Genomic DNA, 21,550 nt, shown 5'->3' with positions numbered 1-21,550 from the left:
CACAAACACACACATGTTGTCCGTCGTGCTTGAGTCAAGGGCTCAGGTTTAAAGATAGATTCAATTGCTTTGGAAACACACATTGCTGTCTCAGACACTGGATGAGTTAGAAGGGTCAGTGGCCTGTTGGCATTGTTGTCACGCCCTCATGATTCATGAACAGGTTTTTATTAATCTTCAGCACACAAACATGTCCACACACAAGCAGATACATTTGAAAACACAAATTAGGTGTTGAATGCCTTTTATCAACACAGGCATGTTTTTGGATGTTTCAAAATAAAATCCTGTTCACATAGAAATGGCAGAGTAATCCAAAACATTTAAATCTCTTCTACTGGGCATGTGCATGCATGGTACTCGATCCAGCAGCTGACAATTTTCGCCTGGAATTTTCACAAAAGCGTTTCTTTATTTGCTCCACGCTGCCAGAATTTTCAGATTCATTCACAAATGCCTTCATTTTTGGTGGCCAAAAGTTCAGGCCAATGTAGACGGAAGGCCAAAATGGTGAAAAACATACGGCTGGAGTAATTTCATATGGCCACTGACTCTTGATGTTTTGCAATCAAGTGAACACGTTATGCCTATAAGATCATTAGAGACACCTGAGAGAGAAACAACAGATGCGTGTAACCTGTGCTTGTAAGACACATGCACTCTTTATTTATTGTACACACAGGAGTCTGTGTTCACAAACGGAGCTCATATTTTCATGAGGTGGCACCCCCGTGGTTTAGTGAGTTTCTCTGTTACATCAAAGCTAGAGAAGGACCTACAGCCAGACAACAGTGCACCTTAACAGGCTTGCTGGGGACGAGAGAGAAAGCTAAAAGCCGAACGTCAAATGGCCGTGGAGAATAATAACCTCTGGATGTTATTTTCACCTGATAGTGAAGTAGTTTTCTAGGAAATGTAGAGTGTGTAAAAAAAAAAACTCACACAATGTCCTGTATTGAAACTTTCAGAATTTTCTTTGAGTTAAATTGAAAGTGAGACGATTGGCAACGTAGTTGAGGCTGCACATTTTGGTTTTATTGGAACCTCTGGATCCGTCTTTTTATTTTCGTGTGTCTGTGCACTCATGCGATGGTATGCATGTGTGCGTTTGCATATGTTGGAGGATTAGGGAGTGGGACCCCAGAATACACTTGCTGGAATGTGAAGTGTGTGTGTGTTTTGAGCAGCCTGAGGCTAAAGAATGTCTCCCAAACTCACTGTAACAACTTTAAGTGGCATGACCAGAGTTCGTGTGTTGTGAGTGACAGCAGGTGATGGGTGCGTGCTCCTGCAGGGTGCGCCCCCAGGGCATCTCGGTCACCACCACATGTGCTCACGAATGCACACTAAAACACACACATACATTGTCCTAACTGTACCCCCCCCACCCCACCCCACCCCACCCCACCCCACAGCATGCGAGTAATATGCGTGTTTTGATAGTTGTCTGCTTTATCTCAGCCAGAAGAAGTGAAAGAGTATCTCTGCTCCAGTCAATGGGTCTTTCATTCGTTTTTTGTTCAGGTGGTGTTTGGACAACCTTTGGCAGGTGCTTAGTGGTGTTCTGCTCAGATCTGTAGCCTCTTTGATTTGATTCAAATAAAAGCTGTGCAATCACATTTGATTGCCACGTTTTTTTTTTGCTTTCTCTATTTTTCTCTCCGTCTTTTTCTTTCCGTCCATCTCAGGTTATGCACTCTTTATTTACCCCAAAACTGACTCTTAAGTACCATCAGCCGACAATCCACTGATCCACTCCAGTCAGCACATTTAACATCTCACAGCAATGTGGAAACTGACTGCTGTTGTCCGTACTAATCTGGGAGATTAACACATAATCAAGTGGTGGCATTAGTTGAGTAGCTGTTGTCATTAGAAGATACAGCACTGACCATAAGGTTGAAGGCGGGAAAAATAATTATTTTTGTCAGGAGAGGAGGCCTCCCTGAAATGTTATTAATTTACGGAGCAGTTGTTGTGACTCAAGCGCTACACACAGCTCACATAATGCTGACATCATAGTTCCCTAATCTGCTGTATTTGCATGCATGTGTGTATGACAGTGTGTTGGAGGGAGATAGTTCCCTATTGTGATGCATTTGACAGTGCTGCAAACATTGACAGTATCCTCATTTCTAGAAGTGAATACCATCCTATCGAAATTAGATTTCTCAGTTAATAATAATTAGTTCCGTGCAACATTTGCCCTTCCCAAAACCCAACAGGTTAGCTGTGTCATATTTCACTCTGTGTTGTTGTCGTTGACATGTCTGGCGGGAGACCAGAGGAAATTCTACCCCGGGATCCAACCCCTGCCCTGGGCCTCTGCTTGCCGGGGTTCCCCCTGTTAGCTCCTCCTCAGTTTTTAGCCCTTGAGTTGTCGCTGGGAAGCGCTCCACACTGCACCCCAGACCGAACTACTTATGGAGGTGATATAAAAGGCTGTTCCACCTGGTCCCAGGAGTGCTGTCCCTCTTTTGCTTCCTGCTCTCTTGTAGAGAACAAAAGGACCGTGGCTCAGGGTACTTTGGGGGTCAAGGGTTATTGGGTCATATAAGAGCTCCGCTGGTCACCACCTAACACACTGAGACATTTTAATGTCTTGTGAAATCAAACATGCTTTGACCTGAGTTCTCATGCTCTTTACACCGAGGGCATAAAATCACGTGTAGAGAGAGAGTTTTCTTCCATTTTCTATTTAGCGATGCTTTCATGCATGCTAAATGCGTTCAAAGGGCATTGTTTGTTTTGTGGTTGCATTCAAAGCCCTGCATCAGTTGTTTATCCTGAGGGGCAGTAACCTTTAAACTTTGACCCTATTTGAGCTGAGTAAGAAGAAGACAACACAAAGAAGAATCTTCTCCACACCTCTCCCAGCTACTACTGTTTGCCTTTTTGGGGCTTTCTACAGTAGAAGATCAAGATGACCCAGATGGCGTCAGCGTGAACAACAGTCACTCAATTTTTGCTTCCAAGAGTATTTCACCATAAAGTTCCTTGTATGAAGCTTGGAGCCGTCCACTGCTTCTTCTGTCCTGTTTCATTTCACGGGGATGAAGCAGTTCAGAGCCAAGTCCGCTCTCAGCTGTGACGTGTTGAACTCTGAGCAAACTTCGTCTGTCCACTCTGGAGAGATGAGATTCAGAGATAAATTTGCTGTCCGGGGAGAATTTTGCTGGAGCAATTTTTTCTCTTCTTAAGCTGTACAGTTTTCACCCATCTCTCTCCACCTCCCCCACACTCAGAAAAAAAACATTTCACTGACCAGGATTCCTGATGCATCCGAGTGCCTTTTCAGTGCTTTAACTTTCCATCCAAAACTCTCCAAGCATTTGCAGAATGTGTTCCCGTCTTTGCAAGGAAACCTTGGAAGAATAATGTACCTTAAAGTCAGTAATGCGCAGCCTGGCTGGCTTAGTGTAACCCTCAGCAGAGCAGCGACTTGACCAAAGCTAGCGTTCCCACCAGCTACTCTCATCACACACTTCTGACAGCTAATTCAAGCTTCACTCCAGGGGACAATGGCAATTCAGTGCACTGGATGTGTTTGTGAGTGTGTGTGTGTGTATTTGTGTCCTAAAGCCCTAGGCCATAGCTGTCAGAGATATGCCTATCAAAGGCACAACAGCAATGGCCATTTAGGGATGTGACCGCCTACTTCCCTCCTTGGACTCACACCACGGCACACACACACATATACACACTTACAGGACCACTAGCTGAGGCCCCTGGTCTGCTCTGATCCTGTTGGCAGATGGAATTAGCAGTAATTACGAGCCCATTAATTCCAGCCTTTTCTGTAATCCCCTGTAATGCTCAAATATTGCTGCGTGTGTGCATGTGTGTGTGTACAAAAGACTGTCCAAGCAGCCATTACACATTGTTCCATTCCACAGCATGGAAATAGGACGGGGAGGAAATCATAAAAAAAACACCCAAGCGGAAATTAATTTCTCTGTTTAGTGTGTACCCAACGGATGGCTGCTTGCACAATGTAGTTTTTAATTGGGTCTTGTCAATGATTTACTGTTGGTGTTATACAACTCAGCAGAGAACCTGTATTGGGTGGCAAATTAAAACCCATCATTAACGAGAGATTTGTTGCTAATTACTCTACAAGTGTCCCAAGTGCAGACAACACGTCATGGTTAAAAAGTGGTTATTTATGAGTGAAGCTAAGGGTCAGCCCAGCATGTATAGCAGTGTTCCTCTTATAACAACATACCGTGACTCCAGCGCAGCAGATGGCTGATACTTTATGGAAACAAGCAGCTGACATGACGCATGGAATCAATCTGCCTGCAACTGAAGTACAATCACAGATAGCTGATATATAACATGATCATCGTAGACATAGTTTTACTGTCTGCAGTCTTAACTTCACCTTGTGTGTCAGAGTTTGAGGCTTTCAAGATGTAATAAGGGCTTGGCCTGCAGAGGGAATTCTTTCATGGCCGTATATGGTGCGGCGGTGATGGAAAATCTATGCATTTTAAACAATCAACCAACAGAATGTTTTAGATGCTCATCCAGCCAGGAAGAATATTTCAGTAACATCCCAACCGCTCCTATTTCTTATCTCCATTTGATTGGAAAATAATGATTTTGTTGGACAATGTGCTATGTGCTAATAAGCCACCAAGGTGAATCACAGATCTGTGTGATAGTCTTCCTCCTGATGATGATAGGCTGCAGAAGCGGTCCAGGGACCCATATTGTTAGCCATCTGTGCACATAAGCCACATTCACCTTCTCTTTCGAGCTTATCAGGTGAATGCTCCTCCACACATATTTGATGCAGGTTTATGCACATAGATTGGATTATAGATAGATTATGTAATTTCTGAATTTCTAAACCAGCTCTTCTGCATTTAAGTCAGATGGTCAGTGCAGCCCTGACGGTTGGAGAGAAGGAGCATCGCATGATGATGGGTGTGTCAGTCATGCTTCTCCCCCCTGCAAATGAGTCATTTAGTTTCGTGAGTGTGGACGTGTGTTTACACCAGTGCCACTGTGGGTATTTGTGAGAAAACTGTCATGCCACATCCTGTTTTTATGAATCTAGGCTGACACCTGTAGAGGATGTTGAAGCAGACACCAAGTTCTAATGTTGCTGTTGAATTTCTCATTTTCATTTTATAGTTGATTCTGTCTGTCAAACTAAATAACATTATTCATACACTTGCTGTAAGGTGAATTTGGGTATTTTTGTGGTGAGATGGTTGAGGAGTGTATTTCAGTTGGTGTTTGTTTTTTTTGTGTATTGGCAGATGTCTCCCTCACATTACTAAGAGGCCAATTGTCCTGCTGTTTTCTGCCTCTTCAAGCGGATCTGAGATCTATCTGCAAAATAAATAAAAAATTGTCATCTCTCGCACCAGTCACAGTCTCGCATGTTCAGTCTTTAAAGGATCTAATGACTTCAGCAGCCCTTTCATGCGTTCCGGTTTCTGAGCCGACTGCCTAGTGCCAGTCTGGCAGTGCCCTACTTTCCATTTGCCTGAAAAGGCATCACTTCAACCAGGATCCCGTCTGATTTAGCCATTTTGGGCTCTGCCATGTGACACTGTGGATTTTAATAGGAATGGAAAGTTCCTGTCCATTGTAGGACTGCAGCAACACTTTCCATGCTTTTACACAAGTGAGAGACACTGTGTCCAAATATCACCCTGTATAAAATTTGTTTAACCCCATGAGGGTACAAAGAGTTGAACCCGTTTACTCATCTCACCATTACTTTTGTGCGACATCATGCACATTATCCTGTATCATTGCGGCCGGCCTTTCCTTAAACTCTGTCGACGAGCTAACACCTTCAGACTGTCCTCTATATTCTCATCTCATCTGCTCCGCTATGATCCAACAGGTCTAATAGTAAGTTCTGCCACACTGGCCAGATTGCATTAGCACTGTCGCCACCTTAAAAAGGTTTTCTGGTAAACAAGCAAAAGTTACGCTACACTCAATGTTCCTCACCAAAACGCGTGTGTATCCTTGAGGTCTAACAAACAACATTACTCGGCATCATTTCACCTTGCTGGTATGCTGGAATATTCTGACATTGTTGCAAAGTGAGCTATAATTAGAAAAACAAGATTGATAATGACATTTTGTTCCTCCTTTTTATTGATCTGTTGTTCACTGGCAGGCTTTTCATAAGTGCACTAACATCTATATGTGCACTATTGATCAGGTAATTACTTACATTTTTTATTTTTTTTATTCTTTTTGTGTAGGACAGTAAGTCTGTCTTCTTCCACATTCACTACCCATCTTCTGATCATGCAGCAAAGTCAAAAATGATACTCGCCCCAACACATGAGAGCTGCAATATCGCATTCCTCCAAATGGCCTCCATGCAGTTTTAACTAATGTTTGTTTAGATGGAACAGCTTATCAACCAATACTGTTAAGTCTGCTCCCTGAGGCTGGCAAGACTCCAACTCCCAGCAAGCACTGCTCCCACAAACCTCAGGCAAAGCTGCTTTGTCTCTGCTGTGGCTTTTTCTTCCTTCTGGGTCTACTGGATTGCTCTCACTTTCTTTCTCCCATCCCTCAACCTCAAAGAGGTCAGGAGAGGAGAGGAGACGGAGCGAGAAGGGAGTGCAGAGCTCTCATAATGAGCAGCAAAAAAAAAAGACCATTCACATTGAGATCAGAGCAATTAGCTCCGTAGTCTGAAGAGTAGAGGAACACAGAAGTCTATTAAGCTCAACGGCGTCTATTCAACTGTTCTCTTGATAGTTTGTGAGGCACAGTGTTTGTGTGGGTGTGCCGGTCCTCTCTGCAGTCTGCAAGGAACAAAGAAATCATGTCTCTGTGAAAGGACGATGTTGTTTGAATTAACCACCGTGACCTTTATCAATCTGCAAAATTAAGATGAACTATTCAAAACATTTGAAAAATTCTGCGGCTTGCGTTAAACGTTCTCACTTTCTGAGAGCTGACGTAGTTTAAGTTTGCTCTGGGCTCATTGAGTAGGAAACGGCTTGTGTGCCTCTGGATGACGGGATGTGTCCATGTGGCTGAGAGGCTGCATATTGCACGGTGCACAGAAAGAAATCATCGGTCAGGTGGAGGTGAAGAATGAGTTTCATCAAGCGCCGCTCAGATTAATTGACATTTATTGCAGCCTAAATTGAATCAACATTGATATTAATTTTGCTGATGAAATTAAAGTCATAGGGTTCCATTTGTCAGTGTCCCTGATCCTTTCCCTCCAGCTGGGTTCTGTAGCTTGAGACCAGGTCTAAAGTCACAATAGACCATTGATGTTTAACATCCACGGGGCACATAGATGTGGTTTATATTGTACCCTGTACTTTGAAAACATCTTACAATGATGTATGTGTTAAAGTACTATTGCTGGCTGGTGTTTTTTTTGTTTTTAGAGGAAATTCTAATGTAGGGTTGGCTGATTAACATGACTATAAAGGTGAGAGGGAAGTGGCTTTACTTACCGGTAAGTGGTGCTTGCAGTGAGACACTTGCTAATCTATGAAAGGGGGGATGTAGATGATTTGGGTGCTAATATTATCCCTCGGTCTCTGCAGCTGCTGCTAAAGAATGAATAAGACGAGGCGAAGTGAGGAGAGATTATAACAGGAGGTTTCAAAAGCTGCTGTTAAAGGAAGGATGGAGCTGATTGAGATAGAGCAGGCAAGTTGGAAGTTTTGAGGGAGAGTTGAGAGACGATCCTCTTGAGGGAGTTCATTGTGTCCTGAGATGTTGAGGAGGTTTTCTATGTGTTATCAAGAGCACTTCTCTTTCCACTATAGCTCTCTCTCTTTTTCATGTTTGACATTTCAGTTCTTTCTCTTTCTCTCCCCACACGCCACTTCATCCTCTTCTCTTGAGTATCCTCGTGTTTCATCGCCCTCTTTTCGAGCTTCCCTTTATCTCACCAAGGGGTGTTGATGGAGGAGTGTGGATGACAAAGAAGAGCTAGACGGCATAACGGTGGATCCGGTGCAGTTGTATATTGGCAGACACTGATTGAGGGTATCAGGTTTTGGCTTGGAAATAAGAAAGTTCTTTTTTTTTCAACCAGAAAACCTTTGGAATAACTTGGACAGACAGTATTTTACAAAAAAACGTTTAAGTTTTGGAACTTGAGTAAAGCTTTCCTACTCTCAGAACTGAGAAGCGTGGGTCATTGAAGTGTGATTGAACATCATTTCTGCGGATCAAATCATTGCCAACAGTCACACTGAAATTCAGACACATACACATAGATGAACTGTACAATACCATGTTCCTCCGGGCAGCCGTGTCATCGCAGCTCTCATTTACTTTCTGAGTCTCTTAGGCGTCTTTCAGTCTCATCTAAGCAGCCTTTAGTGGTCTCCCCCTTGTCTGGTAGATTTTCAATCGAATATTTTTTTGTGATACTTGATTTTCTTTTTTCATATCCAGTATTCATACATTTAGCTTGTGCTGTACATGATGTTTGACCCCTGACCTCTTCATTTTCGTCTGCGGGTTCCTGTCTTTTACTTCTGTCGGCTGAGTGACACCGAATCCAGCAGCCACTGTATTTGTTCTGTTTCCTATCAGGTCTGAATTATTCATCAGAGAGCGCTTTATCGTTCACAAAAGCTCTGGTGGACACCCAGACAGCTTTGAAGTGAATAACAGGATATGAAGAGAGAAAGGTGTTGCTTCAGAGAGGTGCTGATATAAAACCACAGCTGTGTTGGAAGAGGTTTATCTCCCAAAAGTTTATTCAATGAGAAATGAACATCATATGCACAAGTATTGTGCTCATATAGATCCACTCTGGATGAGTTCAAAGTTGAATTGTTCCTTTGTGCATTTTTCTCCCAAGGAGTGAAGAATCTGGTATAAAACAGGAATCCAACATGAGCTTATGGAAGACCAACATCTTTCTTACTAAAGTGCTAAATCTCTGATTAAGTCTTAAATGGCATATTTTGGCACAAACAAATTGTGAAATCAGAAGTCTCATTGCAAATATGAATTAAAACACATGATGAGCTCATGGTGAATGGAAAAAAGTGTAAACGTTCAAATCAAAATAATCAAAATGGAATTGCCAGAATTTTTTTGTTTTTGGTGTTCTCCATTGTTTTGAGAATAACAAACTATACCGTAGCAAATGAAAATACATCAGAATCCAGTGGAAGTATGACATCCTAGTTCCAGAAAATTGGAAATATATCTCTTTGGATATGTCTGACCCAATCTTAAATTTGCCCTTAATCCTACTCTGGCATATAGACAAGGCAGCATGACAGCCACTTCAGACGTAAAATCTCGTCTGCTCTTTTTTTTGTGTCTACATGTTCACGGGCTAGAAAGGGAGGTCTTCCCCTTCGTCCCCTCTCCCCCTGATCCCCACCCGCAATACCCCCAGGGTACAGTGTGACCCATACAGGCACCCAACCAGAAGGCCCGCCGCTGTCCTCCAATGTGCCACGGTACACATGACCTCATTAGCCAAGCCCCACCCTCTGAACTTGTTTTACAGTATAGTAAGATAACCTATTGACCCTAATAAGATAAAACCCCAACCCCCTAACTTCCAAAGCATGACCCACTTAACATATTCAAGCACATGTGGATGTGCACCAACATACACAAACACACCTCACAGTTAATTGGTTCAATTTAAATCCCAAAATGAATCTCTTGAATTGTGCCATCCAACATACAGGTAATGGAGAAATATATTGGTAAAGAGGCAAAAATACCATCTTCTCCACTGTCAATAGACACCGTAGACAATTATATAATCAGCCACTAGATACAAGTGTTATAAAATAAAGGGCTCAAATCACCTTTTCTCCGCTGGAAAACCCATCCAACCGAATGGTACATTCAGCCACGTTTCTCAGGTTTGTTAAAAAGCACATACAGAAAATTTAATTCGCTCTAATTGTATTTGAAGTCGACAAAGGACATTATAGGATTTAAATAATAAAACAGCAAGACAAAAATCAACACAGAAATAAACTGTGATTGAAATGGCGATGGAAAGGCAAGGGATGAAAATAAGATCAAATAGAATAATAAAATACCTAAAAACAGAAAAAGTAATGAAAAGCCAGATTAAACAGGAATGTTAAAAAAAATTCTTGAAAGCCACAAGTGTATCAATAGCCTTCGACGGACACGAAACTGGAGTAATGTGATCTCTTCTGGTTGGGGTTTAGATTCTAGCAGCGAGTTCCTGGGTAGACCACACAAGAGACCATGACCATGGTGCAATCTAGTTAACTCAAGAGCATGTACTGTATGATCTCTGGCTGTCAAATATCAGGAATGATAGAAGATTGAGGAATAGTGGGTACGTAGAAGTACAACCCTGTAACATAAAACGTTTTTTGGTATACATGGAGCATCGTAGTTTGTTGATAATCTGAGTGTAATTTTGCTTCGTGTCTATCGATACTATTGCTTTAGATTTTCAGTGGTAACCACAGCAGAAACATCCACAACCTGTATATCACAGGAGGATTTTCAGAACAATTGCTCTTTAGGGGGAAAAGAAAATTGGCTCGGCAGATGTGTGCCAAGTGGACAGACTTCACAGTCCTGGCACAGACTGCATGCACTCGGGGGCGCATGCATCAGTGTATATGTTCTCCACTGCTATTTTTGCGTGTGCGTGGGTTAGGATGATGTCGAGGGCGCTCCAAATTTCAGCTTGCCAAGTGTTCGCATCGTATGCAGTGTGAAAGTTAAGTGTATAGTGCAGGCAGAGTTTTAAATGAGGTCTGTCTATGAATATTTCATCAAAAGACAAACGGGAAGACATGGACCCGAGTGAGCCGCTGTAACTGAGCTGGTGGAGCTTTCATAGTTCATGCAGTGTATAACCTCGGGGAGATATCCAGTTGTTGTTGTTTACTGCAGTACACTATTTTTAAGGCGTACCCGTACAGCTGTATCATGTTTGCAGTAGCTATCTATGGTAACTATTTATTCATTCATGTAAGCTAACTATTTCACTGCATATTCTTTACTTTTAGCGACCTTTTTGAACTATTTAGAAATTACTTTTAGATATCTATGTCAACCATCTTTTACTTTAAACTGTTTTTATTGCTTCCCCTTTACTTTTAGCCAATTCATTTCATTACTTTTATCTGCCTGACTTCGTATTTTGCTTGCTAACAAATTTTCTCGCGCTCTCAATCGCAACTCATTCCAGCTGACTCAATATATATTTCTTTTACTCCACTGTATTTCCATGATGATTGCAGAAGCGGCCTGCTTTGGCATATGAATATTATCTGACACGTCTTCTTTGTCATTGTGTCTTTTAGTTGGGATGAGAGCAGTTCCATCAGCAGCGGTTTGAGTGACGGCTCAGACAACCTGAGCTCTGAAGAGTTCAACACGAGTCCCACTCTCAACTCCCTTCCTACCACACCCATCGGCTCCCGCAGAAACTCAGCCATAGTGGTAAGTGACGTACACACGCAAGCATTCACACAACACACAGAGGCATTAGCAGTGTGTGTAGGTTACAGTAGTATTGATTAAGCTGTTAATCCAGTGAGCTATTGATGAGGGGCTGAATGATGTGTCATACACTGTCAATGTAACACACAAATACACACGACAGGCAGCAGGACATGGGCATCAGAGACAAAGCCTGATTAAGTATTCTATGCACACCCATGATATTTAACACATATGCAGCAATCCATGTTCACCACAACACACACACACACACACACACACACACACACACACACTGCATGCTGGCTAGCTGCATTGTTGGTGTTTTAAAGCTGCATTAAGAGCTGAACTGTTAATTGTAATTTGTATATCAAAGTATAGTATAGAAAATGATCTAGTGTGGCCATAGATAGTTGTTGTTCACTGATCTACACTGATCCATACAAACCATAATACCTTGTTGTTGCTGCTTCAGAGGTTTGGGACTTTTATTATTGTTCAGGCTCTGATTGAGTCAAACGTTTGTTTTCTAGCCACGACTTCACTCGCCTGATATAGCTGATGTGCTGACTGATGTAGTCATTTTTGACCCAGTTCAGTAGTATAACGAGTCTGACTGAAGCACTGAAGCTGTGATCTTAATCATTTGCTGTGGGGATGGGAGGATTTGGGACTCAAGATCCTCAGTGCTTCTAAAATGCTCTCTGCTGCTCTGCTTGAGGTTCTTTAAGGTCCATCTTCAGCTGTATGGGTTCCAGACAATGTGCGCGTCTGATGTAGGTCACACCTCCGCAATGTGGTTCATGCGACGGATGTAGTGGGCTCTCAGAGAAAGAGAGACAACGAGAGACGGAGCGAGTTAGAGAGAGCGAGGGAATCAGCGTAACCATGGCAATCGAAGTGCGGGGATGCTGAGAGTGCGGTCCTTTGTCTCCTCCTGTACAGGGAAGGACAGGTCTAGAACAGCCATCTGCACACACACACACACACACACACACACACACACACACACACACACACACACACAGACAGACAGAGCCATCTGTAGTCCTGCATCCGGGCCAGCGAGCCACAAGAACCGGTCCGCCTCCCTCCACGCCTACTAGCAGGAGTCATAGCAACCATTACCCCCCCATGGCATCATTGCCATGGCAACCAACCATCACCTCATCATGCACCCTAATACACATGGCTCCCTCCTCTCTCGCTGTTCTCAACCAATGCTTTTTTTTTTTTTTATCGGTTTCTCTTTGTCCTTGTGTCCTGAAGCCAATTCTTTGTCTCCATTTTCTCCTCTTTATCACTCCTCCGACTCCCTCCGACTCCTGTTGATCTTAATTCCCTCAAAGGCAGCTCTGACTTTACATGCGTTCCTCATCGCTCCCACATATTGCATAATATACTTAACAAGGATATGAGGGTGGAGGAGAGATGGGGGCACAAAGAAGACATGGTTAAGAGAGGGAGAGAATCAAAGCCAGAACGTGGTGGGTGTGTGTGTAGGTGGTACAAAAACCCAGATTTCCTCATTTCCACACGGAGGTGGATCAAGGTAATACACCTCGTTTCCCAATACATTTGTATGTGTGTGCTCTCTGTTTGTGTTGTTATCTTGTTTTGCCACGGCTATTTGGACAGATGTGTATCTCATCCCTGCCTGTTTCAAAAATCAGGCAATGTGTGAGGAAATGACAATGTTTTATCCGGTCAGACAGGACACACACACACACGCACGCACGCACACACACACACACACACACACACGCATACACACTCATACCTCCCCCTCATGTGATGTGAACCTGTCTATGGGGTCTATTGGTTTTAATAAAAATGGAATTCAGCATATGAGTCCTCATGAGAACCGCTGGATGCAATGTCCTGAACTGGCAGATACACGCACACACACACACACACACACACACCCTGATGCATTGTGTAACTGTCAGTCTCCTACAGGGAGAGAATAATCTGTCTCTGGTAAAACTAGCCTCTCACACACTTACGCAGGGATTGTCCATTATGTGTATTCATGAAAGTAGCTAAATCTAATAAAGGTTGACTTGTAGACCGAGTAGCGCCTGATTTGTGTCAGTACATGTATATATTTATTCGCCACATACACACACAGAAGACCATGTCAAAGTAATTACCTCACATTTCCTCTAATTTGACATTCACTCTTCATTACTGGATTTTGTTTAGGCTGTTTAGGCTGTATAGTCTATTTTCTCCAACGTCGCTCCGTGTGTGTGAGACTCTGTGCCTGAGCTGTGTGTGTACATGCATACATACAGTATGTGTGTGTGTTGGGCAGTTTCTTCTCTCTCTTTTGAAGTGTTCAACTGGAGCATACAACTGGAGAAATGAGACATCAGAGAGCGTGTTTTTGGGTTTGACTGGGTTGGACATGTTTTTCTTGTTTTTCTTGAGGCAGAGTCTGAGGCTCTGTCTGAGTACACACACCTCATCAAATGCCTTTTTTTCAAGCTGCGGCCAAAGATGAACATCAGTAGAGATTTCAAGGCACACACAACGTTTTTGCATTTAAACGATCCAGTGAGTTGTTCCATTGGCTCATTCTTCCCAGTGTCCCAAGCTAACTCTGTAACATGGATAATGTTGAGGGAAGTCAATCACCCAAGAGAAAATAGATTATTTTAGTAACAAAAAGTTGTAGCATGTGGGTGGAGTTTGGAGGATTACATAATTGGAGTACAATACCTAAATTATTGATTTTATTATAATCTTAGAAGTGGCACACAAAAAGGCACATTGCTTTCCCGTATCAGACTGTATATGCAGCTCTTCATTTGACCATTTTCCTTGTGCTAAAAGTGGCTAAAATGTCTAAATGGCTCTCTTCAACTTTCCTGACTGTCATTAGAAAATATAGGCAAGAACCCAAAAATAATCTTTCGAAAAAATCCTAACACAAGGGCCACTTAATAGCTTTTTTCAAAACTTTTAACCATACCACATGGTCTTAATCAGGGCAGGGAGTTTGTTCAGTTGTCGCAGAGATAGAGCCGTTGACACAGCTGATAATAGCTGTTAGGATTTCATCCAAAGCACTTCTACAACTTTGATCTAAAGTGCGCCTATCACTCAAGCTTTCAGGTAGTCGTTTGTACTTCCACCAACACCTCAGGGCTGATAAAGATCCAGATAAACTTTAAGTCCTCCCTTTTGAACAAAATGTCACCAATAAAGCCTTACAGCTCTGATTCTAGTGTGTAGGAATCTTTCCATTTTACTAACTTACCAATAAAAGCCAAATACACATTTTATGTGAGATCAGAAAAGCTTTGTTTCTCTCTTTCTTTGCTTTTTAGGCAGTCAAAATATACTGAGGTCGGCCTCCTTAGATATATATAGGCAAGTAAAACCATGCCTAGAAAGCAAACAACGTACCATAGACATACAAATCATTTTTGGCTCCATTTTCTGGAAGTCAGATCTCACACACTCAATTCTTAAACATTTTCTTGACAGAGTGTCTTTCTTTCTCATTCTAGATGCGTACAGATACAGAGAAGAGATCTCTGGTGGAGAGTGGTCTGTCATGGGACAGTGACGACACCAAACCCATCCGCAAGAGCCAGGGCAGCGGTGTCTACGATACAGGAAGTCTCAAGTCCGAATCAGCCAATAAATGGAAAAAGACGCGGACACAGGGGGTGGGGCTCGAAGGAGGGAAGGGCGAACTGAAGAAACCTCAGACCCTGGGTCAAGGAAACGTGTTGAAGAAAGGAAGAAACCCACCTGTAGGAGTCACCTCCCCGATAACACACACCTCTCAGAGTGGGCTGAAAGTGGCAGGTAAGAGGAGAAACACACACACACACACACAGTAAGATATAGCTACACTTGGACTGGTTTCATAACCTGAACAGACTGACACATTGACTTGTCTTTTAATATTCCCTTCTCTTGGGTAGTCGCAGACCCGCACACAGTCACAGACACACTCTCTGTCTTTGTCCCACACATTCATCCACAGCTGCAGCCCACCCTCCCGGCCTTTAGAAAGTGGTGCCATGTATCAAACGCCCATCACCACCCACTCCCTTCCTGCCAGCCAACCACACACACACACACACACACACACACACACACACACACACTGAGTAACAGTGTTTTTTTCTTCCTATTAGTCCAGCCTTTCCTATGCAAGCTTTATTTGTGTGCCGGACAGAGAGAATTTATAGCCGTTAAATAAAGGCCTTGTACTCAAAACAACTGGACCAGAGACAGTGTGTGTTTGCAATAGTGTGCGTTTGTAATTGCAGACACGTCTGAGATTGTGCCAGCCTTACAGAGTGTCACCCATCGCACTTCACACGCACACACACACACTCTCACTCACACACAAAGTGCACAATAGTGGCGATTGTGCAGCTGCTTTTTAAGCTCACCATCTGTGTGCCGTTTACGTAAGCGTTCACACACACAGACGCACACACATATAGACAACCAAAACAAATGGATATTGGTTGTGCTGTTGTGTGCCATGCTAGATACACGGTGTCTGTGTAAACGGTCCTCTTTCTGTGGGACTGTCCTGTGTTTGCATTGCCAGCTGTTGAAATGACAGATATGCCAAAGAAGTGTGTTACACCAGCCTGTGATCTCTGTGCCAGGCTGTTATTGTTATTAATGGAAACAGTGTGAATCTGCTTTCAAGGCTATTCAATCTGCCGCAGGGTTTCAGACTCTAATGATCATCACTGTGGAGGAGCTCATGAATTTCACCATATCAGCGGCAGACGTTCTTAGACAGTTGGAGAGGTCTGTGTCGCTTGTGCTGGAGATCAGTTCATTGCTGAGGTTTGGCCGGATTGTGTGTAAATGTGTGTGTGTGTGTGTTGTGTGTCTACATGTTTTCGGCATTGTAGGAGATACAGAGAGTGTTGGATCTTTGAAGAAGCAACATTTACATATAGATAGAAAACATTTACAGGGATAGAAAAGCAGCTTTATAGTGTATACGTATTGTATAGTATATACTGTAATACACACTATGTAAATATTTGGTTATTTTCAACTAATTGTATTGTTTTGTACAGAAAATGATTCAATATTCGGTAAACGCTACACAACACTTTAACATTAAACATTTATTCAAATTGCATTTAATGTACTTTGGACATAACTTACATAACTCCAAAGAAGTATTACTTTATTTGGTTTGTTTACAGAGATGTTGGTAGAGCTCTGGACCCAACATCAACAATTTGTTAAAAAAACATTCACTTAGTTTGTAAGTGTGACACAGTGCAGGTATTCATCATTCTGTCAGCACTGATGTATCTGGTATCTCTCTCTCTCGCTCTCTGTTTCTTTTTTTTGTCACATGCACTCATGCAGACACACACCGACAGATACATTGTGCCACCTTTCTGCAACAGATGTTTAAATACCTCTCACATACACGCACTTAAACACTGATGCTGTATCTTAACAACCACAAATACAAGCACATGCATGTTTACATTGTGATGGTTGATGGGACACAATGTGGGGTCTTGGAATGAGGCGGCTCGTCTCCCTCGAAAGCTTCGGGAAGGATAGACGGGAATATGAGGTGTGTGTGGAGACATCGTTCCATAATTATCTCCCTTCTACCACAGTGGCCTTAAATAGAAGAAGACTTAGGGGAAGGGAAATATAAATGAGCCATTTTCCTTCAACATCCAGAGACGGCAGAGTTATAAATGTTATGGAAAGGCTTTCCCTGTCTGCCTGCGTCTTCAGATGTCCATCTCTTCAGCCATGCAGGTTCCTTGTGTCGAGACATGTTGTGATTCACGGAGTCTTCTACACATGTCACTGTGTCAAGCCGAGAGCTCCACTGTCTCAACAGCGGTTGTCAGTAAATCAGGTTTTAATCATGTCAAAATGAATACGCACGCCTGGATTCTAACGGTGTGTGTGGGTTTGCTTCTCACTCCTCTGTCTGCAGTGTGTGTGTTGCTGCAGCTTAATGTTCTTTGAATGTGCAATGTTGCGGTTATACGATGGACTGACTTTATGACTTGACATGTAAACCCAATTTTCACATTTACAGAAGAACTCCAAGCATAAGCGTGTTGTCAGTGTCACATTCCTATAAGATCCAATCACTGAGAACTGAGTGTGTGTGTGTGTGTATATATATATATATATATATATATATATATATATATATATATATATGTATGTCTGGCCCTATGCGTGTGTATTTTTGCGGGCTTTTTCAATACCCTTAAGTGACTCCAGATGTCCCACGGCAGCACGCCGGTGGGTCCCATTCAACAGCAGTTCTTTGACTCTGTTAATGCCTTGTATATAAACCTCCCATAACAACTCCCATTAGATACAAATTAAGAGTGTGGGTCGTGTGGGCTCGCACTTGTGTGGGTGGTGCATACAGTGCACATGTGTCTAATAGTTTTGTTCTCGTAATGACTTCCAAACGACTCCAGTTAATTTGCCAACTGGGAAATGTACAGATGGGAACAAAATCACATAAATGTCCTTCAACCTCCGTTCACCCAGGCTATCTCTCACTCTGACCTCTTTCCCCAAAAGAGGTTTCAAGAGTGGATGAACTCGGTTATACTCGGTGTTTCATGCGCTTTTGTACCCGCAGACACACTCTGTGAATGTGAACACCAGTTTTCCACAGCCATGCCGCACATGCTAATCTCGGCGCGCTGCACTCTGTGTACTTACTGGAAAGCCAGAGAAAACTGCTCTAGTTCATCAGGATGGAAAAGAGGAGTAACCACATGATAACAGTGTGTTTGAGGGTGAAGCTGGCTGAGAATCTGGTCTACACACTGTATGTCTGCTCAGACGGGGATTTGTCTTCATCAGCAGACAGTCAGACCGTGTAGGTGGTCAGATAAGATATCATGTCCTAATATGGCTTGGTTAGTCTCACTCACCAACAGAAGCTGTTCAAGCTACTCATCAGTGATATTCTTTTCTTCTTTTTTCCCCTTTCTACCTCTCTAGGTTCAGTGAAGTCAGATGGCAGGCCAATGGATAAGTCTCGGTTAGCATTGAAGACCTCTGGCCTTCAGCGCTCCTCCTCAGATGCCGGTAAAGACCTAAGAAATGGCAGCGGTGTTGGTGAGCAACGTAAACCTCCATCCGGCCTCGTCAGGCCCTCAACTGGTGGAAACTTTGGCTTTAAGAAGCCTACCACAGCTACCAATAATGGCACAAGCGATGCCGGTTTTCCCATAGCCTGCGGCTCTGCAACTGTAGGGAAGATTCCCAAAACTTCAGGTATTCCTGTCAAACCAGGGGCTGGTGGTGGCAGTGGAGGACGTAAGACTAGTCTTGACGTTTCAAGCTGCGACCAGAGTGGTTTTCTATCTCCAAATGCCAGGATGTCTCTCCAGTACCGCTCTCTGCCTCGCCCAGCAAAGACGAGCACCCTGACTCTAACCCGGCCGAGCTCAGCTCGCCCAGTGAGCACCACCATTGACACAGGCTCAGGGCTGATCAAACCACCACAGGGTAGACTCAAAGAGCCCGCCTCGGGGCTTGGTTCTGGGTTGAGTAAGGCAGGTGGTCGTGGGATCCCCAGTCCTGTCAATCAGACAGACAGAGAGAAAGAGAAAGAGAGGGCCAAAGCCAAAGCTGTAGTATCTGACTCGGAGTGTGGAGGTGGGTCTCTGAAGGGCAGCCCTGCTCAGACCCCCTCAGAGAACGGAGGGAAGCTACAGGGGCTGAGACCTCCCAGCAGTGGCAAAGGCATGGATCTGCCCTCAACCAACACACACAGGTACCAGGGTTAAAATACTACCACAAAAATCCCATATGATATTTCCCAGTACTTGTCAGCACTCTTTCACAAACAACACAAAGTATTGATATGCATTTGCCTCAACATTGTTCTTGTCTTTAGGTTATCAGGAATTCGCAGCCTGGCAAAACCTCCATCCATGGCCCAGCTTGACAAGCTGAACTCAAACATCCTAGAGGTGGGAATTCAGGACTCTCTGCCACCTAAGATTCCTCCCTACTCGAAGCTCCAGGACCTGGCCAGGTCAGCAGGCAGCTCCACTGGCCACCGCCTGACCCCCAGCCCCGCCCCGTTACTCAATGTGAACTCTTCGTCCTGCTTCCCAAGGTCAGGTACTGGGTTGGGGTCCAGGCAGGTCTCTTCTCTCGGGGTTCAAGGAAGCCGAGGGAGCACCTCTCCCCTGCTTTACCCTCGTCTGTCTGGGCTGCATCGCAGCATGGAGTCGCTGCCGCTCCAGATGAGTCTCGCCCCAGAGCCCCAAGAGAGGGAAAAGGCAAGGGAGAGGGAGAATATGGCGAGAGGCTACACCACCTTAGAGTCCCGCCACAAAGACAGACAGGAAGACAGAGGCCCTCCTGCCAGCTGGAACCCTGGAAGTAAAGTCTCATTATCTCTCACAGACAGGTGAGATTTCATAATCTTCCACTGTGCATTTATTTAAACCCAATCACATCCCACCCATCGACACTCTTAAAGCAGATGTTTTGTCATTCATGTGTTGTAATGCTGCCATGTAACTCCACCTACTGGGCTGCTTATGAACTGCACCACCATTATTCAATGTTCAGGGAAGTTCTTTGATACATTATTCACTTTGTTCGATGCTACAATCATGCATTTCCCTCCCACTATTGAGTGAGGACATGGAAAGGTGATTCAATTGGTATTTGATGACAAAATACTGCTCATACTGAAAAAGGTATGGAGAGATTTTTTTGATTGCAGAGAAACAACCCTTATTCAGAACTTCAAAGACGAGATATTATTATTCCCCCAAACTTAAAACACAGACTGCTTGAGATGTCTGTGGCCTTATACGCAGAATATCATAATATGCTTGAGCATATTACTTTAGTGGTAGGCTAAAGTGAACCTGTCTGAATATGACTTTGACAGCTTTTACTTTGAGATTTAATCAGAAAGCCAGAGACTTGAATTGCAACAAGATAGTACCGGTATATGAGATAAATGCTGAGTTCGTAAATATTGCCCAGATTATATAATATGGTTTAATGAGAAGGCTAAAAGTCAAATTTACATTTTTAACGAATGCAACAAGTAAGGGCAATCCCATGCATGCACGGCCACACACACACACACACACACACACACACACACACACACACACACACACACACACACACACACACACACACACACACAGAGAGACTGAGTGATTTCCAGGCTGTTATTACTACAGGCCTATTATCGGTGTTGTACGGGCCCCAGCGACTGAAGTCATAATTACTGGCTGACACCAGCTGTCTGCCAGTCGTACTGTGCTTCTTTGTGCCTGCTGCCTGTTCTTGAGGGTTTAATAACTCCCTGCAGCACTGGTTAAATAATGTAATTGTTTATTCTCCACAGTTCTCAGAGAGACAGAAACACACTGCCAAAGAAAGGTTTATGGTAAGTGGACACACACATACAGCTCCACACACACATACATGCTCTCAACACTGTCATGCACCGATAGTTTGACGCACATACACAGATTGAAAAGATCCTCAGTGAATGACAGCTTGTGTTTATTGCCCCTGTCACTTGTATTCTAAAAGTCCTGCTTTGATCCCCCCCCAAAATCTCATTGTGTCCCACTGCCAACATTTTGTTTGTCTTTCCACATGTTGGAAGATATTGGCACTTGGTTCAACTTTATTTTACCCTCCACATTTAGCGTTTAACAGCGGTTTCTAAACATTTAAACAATATAAGGTCGTCATCAAGTTCATGTGAGCAAACGCACACGTAATACTAAAAAATCTTCATAGGAGAAGTTTAAAATACTCTACCTTAACAAACAGTTTTCATAAAAATGTCCTCATATATGTTCATAACTACATATTAACGTGTTATTAAAATGTGTTATAGATGACAGGGGGTTTAAAATTAAGTTTATTTTTTTATTCTACTTCTTTTCATAACTCTTTCATTTTACTTTGGGTACTTTTTGTGTGTTCACTGTAAGATAGCATTTAAAATGATGTTCCTTAATGCCCTCAGACTTTTATACAACACTGTACATTCATTTTATTACGTATCAACAGATTTTAATACATAACAACAGATCTATAATGACTGAAAGTTTCTTTGTTTTCT

General features: G+C 43.2%; 1 protein-coding gene across 1 annotated transcript in view; it reads left to right on the top strand.

Moving 5' to 3' along the window:
• nav1a (neuron navigator 1a) overlaps window positions 1-21,550 on the top strand; it is a 74,808-nt gene that overhangs the window by 41,594 nt on the left and 11,664 nt on the right. The window contains exons 7-11 of the mRNA XM_079273538.1: window positions 11,292-11,430; window positions 14,949-15,252; window positions 18,433-19,210; window positions 19,334-19,855; window positions 20,819-20,860. Of these exons, the coding sequence (XP_079129664.1) occupies window positions 11,292-11,430; window positions 14,949-15,252; window positions 18,433-19,210; window positions 19,334-19,855; window positions 20,819-20,860 (1,785 nt within the window). The remainder of the gene's footprint in view (window positions 1-11,291; window positions 11,431-14,948; window positions 15,253-18,432; window positions 19,211-19,333; window positions 19,856-20,818; window positions 20,861-21,550) is intronic.

The sequence above is a fragment of the Melanostigma gelatinosum genome, assembly GCF_949748355.1.
Source record: "Melanostigma gelatinosum genome assembly, chromosome: 8".
Lineage (NCBI taxonomy): Eukaryota > Metazoa > Chordata > Actinopteri > Perciformes > Zoarcidae > Melanostigma > Melanostigma gelatinosum.
The sequence above is the reverse complement of the archived record's forward strand: the minus strand, read 5'-3'. Positions and strand labels throughout refer to the sequence as shown.